The sequence below is a fragment of the Cavia porcellus genome, unplaced genomic scaffold (assembly GCF_034190915.1).
Source record: "Cavia porcellus strain 051 isolate PalLab524CR breed Dunkin Hartley unplaced genomic scaffold, mCavPor4.1 scaffold_5, whole genome shotgun sequence".
NCBI lineage: Eukaryota > Metazoa > Chordata > Mammalia > Rodentia > Caviidae > Cavia > Cavia porcellus.
In genome coordinates, this window is record NW_026947488.1 from 49,001,984 (window position 1) to 49,018,134 (window position 16,151).

The window sequence follows — 16,151 nt, forward strand, 5'->3', positions numbered from 1 at the left end:
GATAGAAAGAGCCAAGGAATGGCTGGCAAGGCAACTCAGGGCTGAAGAGAGAGGGCCAAAGTGCAACCTCAGGTGAGGGCCTTCAGAGGCAGCTAAGGCACACTGGCCCCAGGCTTAAGCCCCGCACTGCTACCCTCTCAGTGGGCCTGACATACACCTGAAGGCTGCCTCCCCTTCTTGCTTCCTGGGAGCATCTCAGATAAGCTACTTGTACTTAATCCTTGCTTCAGGTTCTGCTTCTCAGGGCTGCACACTAACCTGCCACCTGTGAAGCATGTTTTGATAGAGGAAGAAGGTGCCACCATCCAAAGGACGCACGTAAGGAAAAATAGGTGAGGTGTGGTATAAAAGATAGAGAAATCTCCATAAAGGAATCCTGGGGCACAAAGCGAAGACCTGTGGCCAGAGAGAGCTGCTTACCCCCAGGAGCACACTGTAACCATCAAACGCACAGGAAGACAGGGTGAGGTCACAGAGCCAGTCCTTTTAATAGAAAACGTCATCCAGGCTAAGGCTCTGGCATTCAGCTGCAGCAAATGAGGGAAACCAGTATGTCACCTCACTGGACAAAGGCTCCCACAATGCTGCCTAAGGGGACACAAAGGCAGGGACCAGCGCTCCCCACTGTAAGGGGAGATCCCTGGGGCTCTGGAGGGGAGTGACTTCTCGCAGCTCCTCCTGGTTGAGGCTGGGGTTGGGGCTGGTAAGGCCAACTCAATGCAGTGGGTGGAGTCATATGGCAGATCAAGACTCAGGATGTTCTGTGATCTCACTGACCCAATAGCACCTTGGCCCAGCCCCCTTGCTACCTGTCTGTCTTGTCTGGGGTCCCCAGTGCGGGGCACATCAGGGTGGGCAGAAGGCTGGCTGGAGCAGATGTCAAGCCTCTCCTTGCTGTGTGTGCCACTCTGCCTCCCTCATACCCCTCCTGGGACACCCATGCCAGCCGCATCAGCGAGGCCAGGAAGCACTGAATTCCTTCTCCAGAGCCTGGATAAACTGGTCATTGAGGAAGAGCAGCTGGCCATGGGGCAGGAAGCGGGAGAGGATGCCTTCAACATGGTCAGCCCGAAGCAGGAGGCTGGAGCCTGGGGCCAGCAGGCGAAGATGGTCCAGGATGAGGCGGGCCAGCAGGCGGAGTGTGCTCTCGGCCAGCAGCAGGTTGTCGTGGGCATCCAGCACCAGGGCAAAGCCTAAGGACAGCACTCCCAGCCACACCACAGTCCGAGGCTCCTGAAAGGGGTCCCCCGCTGCCAGCCCAAAGACCCCACGCGGGGCCTCATGTAGGGACACAGGCTCATCAGAGGTCTGGGCCTGTAAATCTGAGGGTGGGCGGCCTGAGGCCAGCTGCTGCAGTTGGCACATGGATTCCACCTGCCTAGGGTGAGAGGACAGGTCAGGCTGGTAGATGAGGAGCCCCCACATCAACTTCTGTCCTCCTCATGACACCTTTGGGGTTGGGAGCTGCCTCATCACCACATCAGGCAAAGAAATTGGGGCTCAAAGAGACCAAGTGATCAGCCCAGGGCCACACAATGAGGAAAGGTGACCCCCTTTGGGAATGAAATCCTCAGCCTGTGAGCCCTGACCCACTTTACTCCATGTGACCAGAAGGCAGGTTCTGAACCCATCACCTTGGACAGGAAAAAGGTCCCAGGGGAAGAAGAGCCACGCCCACCTACCTCATGAAGTCAACACCATCACCCAGCCTGCCTGCCAGCCTTCCTGCCCTCATCCCTTCCTCTACCCCACTCTACATAAAAAGGACCCTCCCGCCTTCCCTGTGACCCACAGGACTTTTTGTTTTTAAGACAGGGTCCACTATATAGTTCAGGCTGGCCTCGAACTCAGCAATCCTCCAGCCCTAGCCCCATGAGGGTTACAGGAGTGGGCTACAGTGCTTGACCCATCAGGAATTTTGATGGGAGATCCTGAATCACTTTCCAGTCCGGGTCACAAACAAGCTCACTGCAAAGGCTTTCCTTTGGTCTTCTGTGCTCCTGGAAGGACAAGGTCAAGAACACAGGTCTAGAAGGAGTCAGCACAGAGTTCCCAGGACACAGAGGGCTACTCTGTCTGGGTCTGGGCGGGGGCATCCAAGATAGCCACCACTATCTGGCATAGCATTTTCTAAACTGTGCTCTGGAGATCAGGAGACCTGGCTATAAAGAGTCTCGGTGTATCATATTCCCTTTTCCTTAGAGATGCAGTCTATGGAGACATCCTGCACTGTAAAGCATGTGTAATAACACATACTTAAAGGCTCAATAAATGCTAACTATAATAATACTGACTATAGCATTATTATTTCTAAAGCTTTTTTCATATTCACATTCATGAACAACTGCAGAAGACTGGAAGAAACATTCTAAGGCTGCTCTGGAATGTGGTGGCACACGTCCATATCTTAGCACTTGGTAGATTGAAGCTGGAGGATCACTAGACTGGGCTACATAATGAGTTTTCAAGGCCAGACTGAACTTCAGTGAGACCCTGTCTATAAAGAATAAATAACCGGGGCGTGATGGCTCACACCTGTAATTTGAGCACATGGGGGGCTGAGGCAGGAGGACTGTTGTTAGTCTGAGATCAGCCTGGGCTACAAGGTGAGCTCAAGGCCAGCCTGAACTGCATAGAGAGACCTTGTCTCAAAAAGACAAAAATAAATAAATAAACAAATAAAGTAAAATAAAATTTTCTGCTTCTCAATCCTGTTTCTCTGTGATCCCCAGAATAGCTATCATAATTGGCCATATGTTCAGTGAAGTCTTGGGCTGGACTATAGGGTTACCTGGCCACGGCCAAAATCTGCTCCTTGCGAAGTAGTCTGTCCCTCTCTGCACCATGTGGCCGCACGTCTTCCGCTGACTTCTCAGCACCAAAGATACAAGAGTAGAGCACTCTGCAAAAGCCTGTGTCCTCTGCATTTGGGGCCCTCAGGGTATGGATGAGGAAGGCGTGGACCATGACTGAGCAGTATTCCAGGAAGCAGAGTCCAGAGTGAGAGTGAAATGTCAGCTTTGGAGGCAGTACCTACAGGGTGTGGCCTCACAGGAGCTCAGTTTCCGGATTTGTCCTATAAGACAAATGTGTGCTGTGGTTTAGATGCTGATTCTAGACACCCTCCCAAGACACACACCAGCCTCTGAATACAACAGTCCCTGGCCAGCGCCAGTACACAGGGCCCGTGGTGAAGAAACCTCACACAAACCCAACCTTAGTTCTACAAACAACTGGCCAGGAATTCCCAAAAGTGTCAGGAAAACCTGGAGCCGCACCAGATTGACAGAAAAACTAAGGAGGGCCAGGGATGTAACTCAACAGCATAAGCACCTGCCTGGCAAGTGTGAGGTCGTGAGTTTGATCCCCAGCACAAAAAAACTTAAGCAAAAAAACTAAAGAGTATAGCAAAAAGACTATATTACTGGAACAGAGAGACTGGACCTAGAAAAGGTTATTTCCATAAAGGGATTTCTTAAGACATAAATATGGACGATTGTGAGTAGTAAACAGTCTGTTATGTCATTTTGTAGGAGAGTGACCTTGGTTTCAGAAAATGCACGGGGAAATGCTTCTATAAAGGGATATCACGTTTGCAATTACCTCAAATAGTCCCCGGGAAAAAAGGTACAAAGACAGCAAATGATAAAACAAATGGGATAAAAGATGTTAACAACTGGAGAATGGCATTAAAGGGTATATGGAGCTTATCAAATTACTTTCAAAAAAAAAAAAAAAACTATAAAGGTATCTGGCTCAGGGGCGGCCCAGGAGCTGAAAGGCAGTGGGTACACAGTCAGCCACCAGATAGCCACAGTTAAGGCCAAAGTGACTGTCAATCAGGTAGAGTGGTACATGACTATAATCCCAGCACTTTGGGAGGCTGAGGCAAGAGGATCGCAAATTGGAGCCCAGCATGGGCAATGTGGCGAATACTGAATCAATTTAGAAAAAAAGTAAAGGGATGGGGATACAGATCTGTACGAAGGCCCTGGTTTCAATTCCAGTGCTACAAAAGAAAAATTAAATAAAATAAAAGATGTCAGTTCAAACAGGAAAGATGAAGCCCTAGTATCTAATCCGGAAGCTGAGCGCGTCATCAGCGCACGCCACCGTATTCCCCTCTCTCTAGAGCACTGGTGGTGGCCAAGGCCCATTACGTCACTGCCTCCGGCAAACCTGCACGCAAAGCACCTTGGGGGTTGTAGTTCTTCACTGGCTATCCAGGCCTAAGCGGGTCCGCAGCCCTCACTGGCGCAACTGCAGCAGCACCAAGCCGCCGTCGTCGAGATGTAGTGCTCCGCTTTCCTTCCGTGGACTTCCGACAGGACTCCCGGTCAGAGCTGGAGGGCAATGGCGCCGCGCGATCAGTGGCGCCTGCGCAATACCGCAGCGGTTGGCGTGGGAGTGGTCTGCAGGGTGCTCCACGATCCTGCGCGGGCGCTTCCTACCCAAGAAAGCCCGAAGGCTTCACAACCCTTTGGGACCCCCTGCTTCGCGCTCCGGGAGGGAGCCGGGCAGGCCACACCCGCTGCGGGCCCGCGGAGCCCCGCCTGAAGCCCCGGGCCATCTGTTCTCCACCACCTACCGCGAGGGGGCGCAGTGGCCCGGCGGAGTGGGGCCTGCGGGCGGGGTTCGGACCCCGACTCACCCGCCACCCTGTCTAGGCTAGCTGGCCCGAGCTGAGCGGCTACGTCAGCGCCCAGAGATGCCCGCCTGACTTCGTGGGCCTGCCCCTTGCGGGAGAGTTCACTAATCCTAAGTGGGATTCCCTCTGGAGCTATGCATATGCTACTAGCTCTGTGCAGATTTTATATTGTAGATTTCTTTAGCTGCCCTCGGTTGAGGTTGGCCTTGGCCTAAAAGGATTTGACACTTTGTTCCTGGCAAGACAGTCAGCTTGATTGGGTCACAATGAAACTCCATAGAGACCTGAAGTGAACTCTTAGGGCTAACCATTTTTTCCTTCCACATCTCAGTTTCAGCAAGAGCCCTGCCTGATTTCTTAACTAACAAGGTTATAATGAAGAAGGGCTGTCGTTGGGCCCATACCTGTAATCCCAGCTACTCAAGAGGCTGTGGCAGGAGGTCACAAGTTTGAAGGCTTGAGCAGTTTAGAAGGCCTTGTCTCAAAATAAAACTTACAAAAGGGCTGGTAAGGGAGTTAGGTGCTCATTAGGTCCCATTCCCCATACTGCAAAAGAAAAGACATCGTGAAGAGATTTATACATTAATCCTGAACTGGGAACTATAGGCACTAGAGCCTTGCCATAGAGTGAAGACCTGGGCATAGAGGAATGGCCCAGACCTGTGTGAGACACCAAGACCCTGCCTGGGCCTCACTGCCTGCTATGGCAGTGCACTCCTCCACCTCCTGGCACGTGAGCCATGCATGCCCGGGTATGAACCATAGATCTGTGCCTCCGAGCACCTACCATCTGCCTGGAATCCCTTTTCCCTTTTTTGACCTTCAAATGTACTCAAATCAAAACTCCGGGGAAGCCTTCCTGCTGGAGCGGCCTACTGCACTCAGCTGTCCACGTGCGTCTTTGTGAGGTCTGTGACAGGGTGGTGTCTCCATGGTCTGCATCTAAACTTTGACCCTCATCTTCATTCTGAGGGCCTGGCCCCAGGCAGGACTGGAGCGACCTGTACAGGCAGATGACAAGAAATGTGGGCCAGGGCAGGGTCGCTGGAGATAAAGACCCCATGCCTTGGGCCATTGGACCTGGGACAGAGCCTGGCTGAGGCAAGAGGGCATTTTGGCCTCAGGTGCCTTTGTCAGTGGAGGTATGGGCCAAACAGCATGGGGCCTTGGCCCCAAGCCTGGGGAGTAATACTGGCTCAGTGCCTGGGAACACTTCCTTGTCCAAGTCCCTATCACTGAGGGCCAGGGCTGATGTCTGCAAGCTGATTACAGCGTAGTTGGCAGAGGGTTCTCACCAGGGGCCCCTGGCATCTGGAGCACAGCGTCCTGGCCTCGGCCCATTCCACAGGCAGTGAGGCTATGCCAAAGCCTAAACTGCTGGAGGAGGAGGATAGAGGAACCCAGGTGGAGGTGGCCCCACAGAGGGCTTCCCTGGCCTGGGAGTATCGGGAACACACACAGCAGAGTGCAGGTCTCCCTGGTGGTTGTGCTAGGTCCCTTGGTGGCCACTGGGTCCCACCCACTGCAATCTGTGTGCTTCTAGGTGTTCATGCCAGCCTGGACCCCACCTACAGTGCTACCCAGCAGTGCACACTCAGGCTGTACTCATGGCTTGTGACCCAGCACTTCTGCTCCTGGTATATACATGGGGGAAACAGAAGCTAACAGCTACCAACAAATACATAAAGATATCTACAGTTACTTGTTCACAACTACTCCGAACTGGAAACTCCCCAGATCAGTTTTGGAATGGTAAGCTAAGTGCATTGTGTACAACCACCACATGACAACAAAAAGTACTGATACACAATGACATCCTGCTCACAGGCATCCTGCTGTGTGAGAAGCCAGTCACAAAAAAGAGATCCCACATGTGGTGGAATCCCAACACCTGGGAGGCTGAAGCAGGAGGGTCTCCATGAGTTCAAGGCCAGCCTGAACTACATAGCAAGACCTTGTCTTTAAAAAAAATTGCAGCTCCCATGTGCTTTCATAAGTAGAAAGGGTACAGATCTAAGCAAGCTATTCAACATGGTTACCAGTCAGAATGGTGGTTCTCTAGGAGCTGGGGACCAGGGGCATGAGGGAGCTCTGGCAGCCAGGCACATTCTGAGTCTGGATCTGGGTAGTGATTATATGGGTGTGCTCACTTTTCTTTTTTTCTTTTTTCTTCTTCTTTTTTTTTTTTTTTTTTTTTTTTGTCTTTTTCATTTTTATCGGTACCAGGGACAGAACTCATGACTGCCTGCTTGCAAGGCAGGTTCTTATGCTGCTGAGCTAAATCCCCAGCCCGGTGTGCTCACTTTTCAAATAATGTTTTTATATGTTTAATTTGACAAAAACTTCAGCTGGTTGTGTTGGCACACACCTGTAAAACCTGTATTCTGGAAGGCTGAAGTAGGAGAGTTTCAAGTTTGAACTCAGAGTGGGAAACTTAGTAACTTAGAAAGAGCCTATCTTAAAACAAATAAATTAATGAATTGACTGGAGATAGAGCTTAGTGCAAAGGCCCTGGGTCCAATCCCCAGTACTACAAAAAGTAAAAACAAGGGCTGGGGATTTAGCTCAGCAGCATAAGTGTCTGCCTTAAAAGTGGCACAGTTGTAGGGGCTGGGGATTTAGCTCAGTGGCATAAGCGCCTGCCTTGCAAGCAGGCAGTCGTGAGTTCGATCCCCGGTACCAATAAAAAGGAAAAAGATTAAAAAAAAATTAAAAAAAAATACAAGTGGCACAGTTGTGAGTTCAACCGCTGGTACAAAAAAAAAAAAAAAAAGATAAGAAAAAAATCCAAGCTGGGCATAATAATACACACCTGTAACCCCAACTTTTTGGGAGGCTGAAGCAGGAAGAGTGTAAATTTGAGCTCAACCTGTACAACTTAGCAGGATTCAAACTAAAAAGAATAAAAAGGGCATGTAGTTTAGTGTTCCCTGGACTCAACCCCCAGTACAAAAGAGAGACAGACAAAGAGAACCACATTCAGCACTTAGGGACACTTCTGCCTTGTCTGATTATGTTCATATGACTCACATCCATCCACAGATTGCAACAATTCTACTAAAATATTTACCATAAAGTCTGGTTTTAAATAGAGTGTTGAGTGCAATAGAATCCTCCCTAGCCCTAGACCAGGCTTGAGATTTGCAACATGGAAGGAAGCCTTGGGCACGGCTCTGGTGGGCAGGTGCCTAAAGGGTTCAGAGATGCTCCTGGATGTGGCTTAAAGCCACACAGCACAGTAGTGCATGGAAAGCATTTGGGGCAAAGCTCTGCTCCCCACAGCAGCCAGCACGGAGATAAAGAGGAGAAATGGGGAGGACTCAGACACGACTGCACAGGCTGGATGTGGCCTGAAAGGGAAAACACCATTCATTCACGTATCTGCTCATTTGCTTATTCAGATGGGCACATCCTCCTGGTGCTGAGTGCTTCCGGTAGTTTGTGTAGACAAGTGCAATAGTCAAGCAGCTAGGATCAAAAAGAGGACCCACAGAGCTGAGGAGGAAGGACCCTAGAGGAGCAATTGTGGGAGACTTCACAGAGGAGGTAACATCTGAACTGGGCTTTCTGGGGAGGTAGGAATTTGGTAGATGCAGACACAAAGGGGTGAGCCGAGAGACCTGTCCTGCAGCTAATGGAAGGACCAGCAGTTTTGCTGCTGCTAAGACAACTTTTCCCATCTTGCCCAAGTGCCCAGAAAGTTCTTCCTCATGTCCTGAGATCTTCCCAGTCAGAGGCTCTGCTACTCTCTGCTGCTCTCTGTTCCACTGTGGACATTTACAGATGACGAAATATGATGAAGAATACAGTTTTAAAAATTCATGCCGGGGGCTGGGGATTTAGCTCAGTGGCATAAGCGCCTGCCTTGCAAGCGTGTGGTCATGAGTTCGATCCCTGGTACTGGTAAAAATACAAAAAAAAAAAAAAAAAATTCATGCTGGAACAAATTGCTCCTTTGGTTTCAACCATGGATGAAAATTCAAAAATGGAGAAATCAGTAATACCATGGTTATTTCAACAAGGGTTGATGAGTACTGACATTGATGCAGAGTATGGAGGAACCAGAGTTTCATTTTTTCCCTCCATCCTAGTGATAAGAGGAATTAGCCAAAATCATGCATCTTGGTTCTCCTGTGCAACCTTCAGAACACAGTAATTAATAAACCCACTGTGAAACATAGAACAGAAGGATAAAAGGCCACTTATTTGCCTAAACTGATGGTCGACGATCTAGGAAACTTTTGACTTTCAAAGGTTGGAGCAGGTAGCAGCTTCTTTGCTTTGAAGACCAGAGCTGATAGAAAGGGAAATTTTTGTATCATCAATGGGTCAAAGATGTGGATTAGCAGTGCAGGACGTGCAGGGCTCTTTGTAGTTTTTGCAAATGGTGTTCTCACCAATGGTTATAAAGGAATCACCTGCTGGTGGGCAGGTGCCTAAGGGGCTCAGGGTTTACTGAGGCCCTATGGTCGCACCCTCTGGCTTTTCTCTTTCCTCTTTCCAATCTGTTTATGTCAGGCACAGGAAATCATCTCTACAATTTGGGAGATATGCACCGCTATTTTCTCCAAAACTGTTTTTAAATTTCTATACGTATTTATATTATCATCTAGTTTCAGAACACATGGAAGTTTCACTCCATCAACATTTGAAGTATTACTTATAGAAATAGTAGTGAAGCCATTTCTTCAGTATTAGGGTTTTTCAATCAGGAGGAAAAGAAACTCCTAGTATAGAGACTGAGTCCTCAATGTGAGAGGACTATGAGAGATGTGAATGTGAGATGTGAATGAGAGATGTGAATAACAGGTGAGCGAGGTTTCTGTAAAAGGATGTGAGTTGACATGAAAGTGTTCCCAGGATCACGCACTTGCTGGAAATCATTACTATTAAATAGGAAGCATTTTAGTACTTTCGTGAAAGAATGTTTATTAATTAAGGAAACCTGACATTTTCAGGGTAATCTTGATTTGCACATTCATGTTTATTGAAATGGCTTAATTTCTACAATGCAAAGCATAGGAAAATACTCAAAGTTGTGTAAATACAACTGAGATAGGAATTACAGTAAAATATTTGGAAGAAATAAGGACAAATTAAGATCTTGGATCCAAAGCGATAAAAGCTATTGATTTTCAAATAGGAAGATGATGAGAACCCCTCATTCAGTCTTTCAGAACCAAGACAGAATAATCTGATTTTAAAAAGAAATAAAGTACCTGAAAGGGGCCTCGGACATCTTTAGCTTCTGTGATTATGTGAAAGAGGTGGACTTTATGGATCATGAAGTGGGCGTCAGCATTAGTAAACAGCATCTCAGCTTCCTCCCTGATAAACCTCATGTTCAAGTCTGCAGCAGAGAGCCTCCCGCACACACCTGGAATTTGAATGTATATTTAGTGTGGACAAATTTCTAATTGTGTGTGTGTGTATTTTGTGCATGTTCACATAAAATGGTCAAAATTAAGAATTATATTCTTGCATTCTGAGAGGCTGTGGCAGTTTAGCGAAGGAGCAAGACCTTGTCTCAACACAGAAAATAAAAAGGGCTGGGGATGTAACTCAGTCAGAAGGCCTGGGTTCAATCCTCAGTGCTGGGAAAAATATTAAGTTATATGTTATAATTAATATATGCAATAATATAATTAATATATGTTAGTGAATCTAATGTGTTAACATCAAAGATTTTTCCTAGGGTTTCACCCTCTCTGGGGAGATTTTTAACACTGTATCTTGAGTTTGTGTGTTGGGGCACCAACCATTCTTCTGAAGCCTATTGTTACAATCTGTTATTCAGGATTTGACTGTCATTGGAGCTCACAAGGTAGAAAGTTTTTTGTTCAGATTTGTTAGAGGTTTCATTTTACAACATGAAAACAAATGCGTGACCATGACTTTGGAATCCTGAAAGACCTTTGAGAACTATCCAACCAATTCCCTCATTTTGAAAGTAGGTAAAGGATTCATAGTATAGGTTAATGTCCCAAAATCCTCTATCCAGGGTCGAAGACAAGAGTTCAAATGTACTGGCCTTTGATTTAGTGTTTTTCCTAGCATTAAATAATATCCTTGTTCAACAGAAAAAATAAAACAAACAACCACAAAACAACAACAACAAACAGACACACATACACAAAGCGGGAGGAGGAAGCCAACCTTCCTGGACTCAGGGTCTCGTGTCCATCCTCCTTTATTTAGGGGACCAGTCAGAGATGCCTCCCCAGTTGCCTTAGCATTGGAGCAGCACGCAGGCACCCTGGATGAGTCCTCAGGAAAGGCAGTTTTCCAGGTCGGGGAGCACGTGGTGTCACTCTCTGACTTTTTGCGGCCCTCGGCCATCTTGTTGTGCTCCCTGAGGTCAGAAGCATGTGCTGAGTTCAGAGGGGCCAGAAGGAGCCTGGGCCCTGAGGTGCTGCAGGGTCTCCTTGCCCAGTCAGGAGCAGAATTATTCATATAATGAAACCACTGTGTAGGTTTTCTGTTACCTTCCACCGAATGCCTTCTAGGCAGTGTGGCCTGGAAGTGGGCAGGGTAGAGCCTGGTACTGAGGATCAACAGATCGATAATCCAGGGGCAGATGGGCACATCCAGGGAAGCTGGAAAGGCAGGTGGGGCTTCTCTGGCCAAGTGACAGCACTGAGGCAGGGGATGGGGACAGGCTGGACCTCTAGGTCTCTGGAAAGCAATTAGCATCCCCAGCCCCCACCCCAGGAGTAGATGCCCCTGCCCCAGAACTCCCAGCCCCACCCAGGATGCCCCCTCCGCAGGCCTCCCTTCAAGGAAGTGGTCTGGGTGGGCCCCAGGAGGACAAGGCCATGTGTGATTAGTCCTTTCAAACAGCTGCGCTTCCTGCAAGCTGAGAGCCCGAAGAACGAAGCACGAGGCGGCGCCGGCCCAGACACGTGAGCTGGGAGGGGGTGGGGGGTGGCGTTCCGCAGGCCGCTGACTCAGAGCCGGGCGGCTGTGGTCACCCCGCGCCGGGGATGTGGCAGCCAGTGCGGCTGGGTGGGGCCGGCCTCCCGCTTGCTTCTCCGGGACTGCGCCTCCCTTCTGTCCCACGGCCACCGCCTTTGAACAATAGAGGGAACACTCACTCCGTGGAGTGAGCCCTCTCCAGGCATGATTCTCACCGCCGCAGCGCGGTCACTTCATCGAGACTCAGCTGTCGCCTTCTGATTGTTTCCAGGTTCCAGGTGCCCGCGAGCGTCCATCTCGCCGCTTTCTGCACCACCAATACTTGTGTTGCCTGTGCAAAATAGGTGCCTGAGTTCAGCTTCAGGCCGGACGTTTTTTAGAAATCGGTCGTCTTTCTTCCTTTCTTCCTTCTCTTCCTCCCTTCCTCCCTCTCTCCTTTCCTTCCTTCCTTCCATTTGTGGCACTGGAGCTACACTCCCAGCACTTTTTATCTTTTTTATTTTGAAACAGTTTCACAGTTGCCCAGGCTGGGCTCAAAGTTGCGATCCTCCTGCCTCAGCCTCTCAGTGATGTGATCACAGACAGGTATGCACCATCCCCAGCTGCCACCCCAGCTGTGCCCATTTTGGAAATCATAAGTTTTCTGTATAATTGTATTTGCTGTATCCAGAAATCATATCATCTGGTAAGAGAGGAACAACTTACCAGCTGTGATGAGAGTTGGCAGGAAGCTCTCAGATGCTGCTGGTGGTAAGTGAGCAGGTGGCATGGCCAGCAGAGCTTGCTGTTGTCCTAGGTAACCTATCTGGGGTAGGATGAGTGAGTTCTGTATCTCAGCAATTGTGGCAGCTACACAGCACTTGCCACAACTTACAAAGCTACATACTCAAAGAGTGAATTTTACTGCACGTAAATTATACTTTAATTTTTTTTTGTACTGGGAATTGAATTCAGGACCTCATGCCTGCCAGGCAGGCACTGTGCCACTGAGCTGTATCTCTGGCCCTGCACTTTAATTTTTAAAAAGAGGTTTAGTTTGGCTTGTGGCTCTGGTCCATGGTCAAGGGCCAACAAGGTCCACATCCTTGTTGATGGGGTCCTGGGGAAGTGAACACTGTTACATGGCAAGAGACAGGAGTGAATGTGTGTTTGCAGGAGGCTTCACTGTCTTTGCCCGGCCCTCCCCCTCTTTCTTCTCCCCTCCATTTCCTCTTCCTCCCCTTCTCTTCCCCTTTTCTTCCTCCCCTCCCCCTTCCTTATCCTGTTTGTTTGAGTCAGAATCTCACTGACCTCAAACCAATTGGCTCAAGTGATCCTCCTACCTCAGCCTCCTGAATAGCTGGGACCACCAGTCTGTGCCACTGAACCTAGTTACACCTTCACATTTTTAATTTAAAACAGCCCCCCCCCAAAAAAAAAACATACACAGGTACACATCTGTAATCTTAGCTCCTTGGGAGGCTGAGGCAGGAGAGTCACAAGTTCATGGCCAGTCTGGGCAACTTGATGAGTCTCTGTCTCAAAATAAAAAGTAACAAAATACCAAGGATATAGCTTAGTGATGGAATATCCCTGAATTCAATCCCTGATAGTGAAAAAAAAAACAGAAGAGGGCTGGGGATATAGCTTAGTGGTGGAGCACTTGCCTGGCCTGTGTGAGTCCCTGGGTTCAATTCCCAACACGAAAAACATTGATTAATTAATTTTAATTTTAAAAACAGAATAGTATGAAATTCGATCAAAGGGTATGCATATCTGTATTGTGGACTACTCGGCTATGAAAGAGAACTAACTCTTGCTAAGTGAGACAGCTCAATGAATAGCAGACTGAGAGAAGCTGGGCAGGAAGAGTATTAACAGTGTGAGTTCATTTCTGGGAAGTTCGTGAATAGACAAAACCACATTGTTGTGATAGAGGTCAGAATAGTGGTTTCCTCTTCCTTAGGAGTGCCAGTAAAGGACACCAGGGGGCCCCTGAGATGCTAAGTGTCCCCTCCCTTAAGCCAAGGGCTGGTTCCTCCGGTCCACATCCCTTGCTAATGATGTTTGCCTTTGAGAGATGCCAAGTATTTCCCAGATAAGAAGTTTTGGCACCACCCTGCCTGCCCCACCCCACTCCCCATTTGTACTGAGTGACATCCCCAGCCTTTTCTTTTCCTTTTTTTTCATTTTGAGACAGGGTCTCACTGAGTGACTGAATTGACCAGGCTGGGGTCCAATGTGCAGACATGCTGTCCCTCCTGTCTCAGCCTCCAGAGTAGCTCGGATTATAGGATACATTATTTTTAAACAGTTACTACAGAGGTTAGTGGGTGAGCAGTTTGGTCGATGACGTGGATAGAAATCCTTCCCGCTTCCCACTCCCCACCCCCACCCCAGCTGCCCAGGCTGGTTCCCGCTGCCCCATGCCCAGCTCCCCACAGCTCTTTCACTGCCTGAGCCAGGGGCACGTGGCCGCTGCCAGCTGCCCCAAGGCTGGAATTCCTGCCCCACCCCAGCCAGCAAAACAAACTTCAAAACTGGCTGACAGCCCAGGATTTAAACCGCCTGCCTGTGGGATCCACTTCCCTTTAAGAGCACCCTGAAAGAGATAGAGCTTCCCTCCCTGGAAAGAAGTTTGTGGGGCACCTCTGCCCCGTACACTAGGGCACGGAGCCCTGGCCTGAGTGGAACCAAGAGTTCCAGTGGCGCCTACACCCTCCGGTAAATGCTGCCAGCCCTGCCTTCTTGTGTGTGTAGTGCGGACTTTTGTCTGCTGGCTGCTCCAAGGGCCTCTTTGCTCCCCACCACTTTTCTCCAGCAAAATGAGCTAATGCCCTCATAAGGAGCCAAGAAGACCATACATAAGGCCAGGAGTGGTGGCCTATAATCCTAGCACTCAGGAAACTGAGGCAAGAGGATTGCAATGAGTTCAAGCCCATGCTGGACTACCCAGAGTTCAAGGTCTTCTTTAAATAGCAAGATCCTATTTCAAACCCCCCAAAAAGTAATAAAATAAGTAAAAATGTCCCCAGCATACTGAGTGTCCCATGACTGTAGCTATGATGGATGGTGGCATCTGGCTGGAGGTCTAGGCATATGGCCTGGCTTAGTGGGGGGAGGACAATGACAGCAGGGCAAGCCAGCCCGAGTGCCCTTGGAGATGGAGCGTGGGAGTCCTGGGCCGGCTGCAGTGCCTGCTTCTTTGTCCATTTTGCAAGCTGGAGCAGGCGAGTACTAGCACTGAGCACCACCTGCCTGCATGCAAAACCAGGAGGGAGGGCACTGCGGAGGTGGCGGGCAGGCAGGTCTCAGCGTGATGCTGCCAGGACTTACCTGTGCCCTTCCTTTGAGATGCTTTTCTCAAAGATCCCTTCTTAAAGGTTAAGGGATTTTGTTTTTCAGTGCGAGGGATTGGGTCTCTTGCATGCTAAGTAAATGTTCTACCGCTTGTCTACACTCCCAGTGCAATTCTTTTTTTCAAGTACCAGGGATCAAACCCAGGGGCTAATTCCATCCTCCCGCCTTAGCTTCCCTAAGTGCTGGGATTACAGGTTGTACCACTATACTTCAGGCAGGGTTGGACCCTGCCTCCAGTATTCATTTTGTTACCAGTTGCTTAGTCAGTTGAGGAACCCCTCCCTGAGCAGGAGCCCAGCCCCCATCCCTCAAAGCCATGCCCCAACCATGTACCCTTCAAGGACCAGAGACAGGGCAAGTGTCCTTTACATTCTAGGGTTCTGGAGTCCCTTCCGTGTATTAGGAAATAGCCTCCACCTTTCCATCTGCAAAACGGGGTGAGTAATCATATCGCCTCCTTCAGAACAGACTTTTACAGGAAGTAGTGACCACAACTCACATGTATGCACTGACATACGGACGCACCATGGAGTTTGTCCCTGTCTGGTGCCTGGAATGAAACCCAGGGCGGCACACACCAGCCTGTGTGTGTATCAAGCAAAGGCAGCGTCTCACTTGTCCAGATGCAGGAGTCCCTACAAGCCTATAGCTCTCTCGGTGGGGAGGAAGGGGATATCTATGGTGAGGGGATGCAGAAAGGATTTCCTCCACTCCTGGGTCTGAGCCTTGTTCTTCCTGCTGCTTTGAAGGGATGTCTGAGGGGGGCCCAAATCCTCAAAGAACCTGCCAGGCGTCCTCATGGCCATACTCCTGGCTATACTGCCACAGTCTTCCCATCTTTGACCATTCTTGAGGAGTGATGGGGTCATTCTCACCAAGTAGTGCAGGGTTTTGAGCTCAGAGATGCTCACATGGCCAAATGAGGTGAAGGAAGGGCTAAATCCAAAGTCCTGGTAGGACTGTCATGAAAGATGACCAAACTGGGCATGGTGGTACATACCTGGTAATCCCAGCACTTAGGAGGCTGAGGCAGGAGAATGGCCACAAGTTCAAGGCTAGTCTAGGCTGAAATAGTGAGTTCAAGGCCAACCTGAACTACATAGTGAGACCCTGACTTTAAAAAAAAAAAAAAAAGAGCTAAAAGGCTTCAGGGAAATAGGGAAAGACAGTCCAGTCACCTCTCAGAGATCTTCCAGCTTTGCTGACCCAAGCCCATCATCATGCCATCACTGGATCTGCCATGGTCTCA

General features: G+C 49.2%; 1 protein-coding gene and 1 pseudogene across 1 annotated transcript; one reads left to right on the forward strand and one right to left on the reverse strand.

Moving 5' to 3' along the window:
• Positions 1–464: 464 nt before the first annotated feature.
• Positions 465–4,667, reverse strand: Ap5s1 (adaptor related protein complex 5 subunit sigma 1). The gene is made up of 3 exons (XM_003476610.5): positions 4,195–4,667; positions 2,792–3,076; positions 465–1,378 (listed from the first exon to the last, which is right to left on the reverse strand). Exons 2-3 carry the CDS (start codon positions 2,965–2,967, stop codon positions 952–954), a joined length of 603 nt encoding a protein of 200 aa, XP_003476658.1. The 5' UTR covers positions 2,968–3,076; positions 4,195–4,667; the 3' UTR covers positions 465–951.
• Positions 4,668–6,007: 1,340 nt separating this feature from the next.
• On the forward strand, positions 6,008–9,884 carry LOC106029063 (short/branched chain specific acyl-CoA dehydrogenase, mitochondrial-like; annotated as a pseudogene).
• The last annotated feature ends 6,267 nt before the right edge of the window (positions 9,885–16,151 follow it).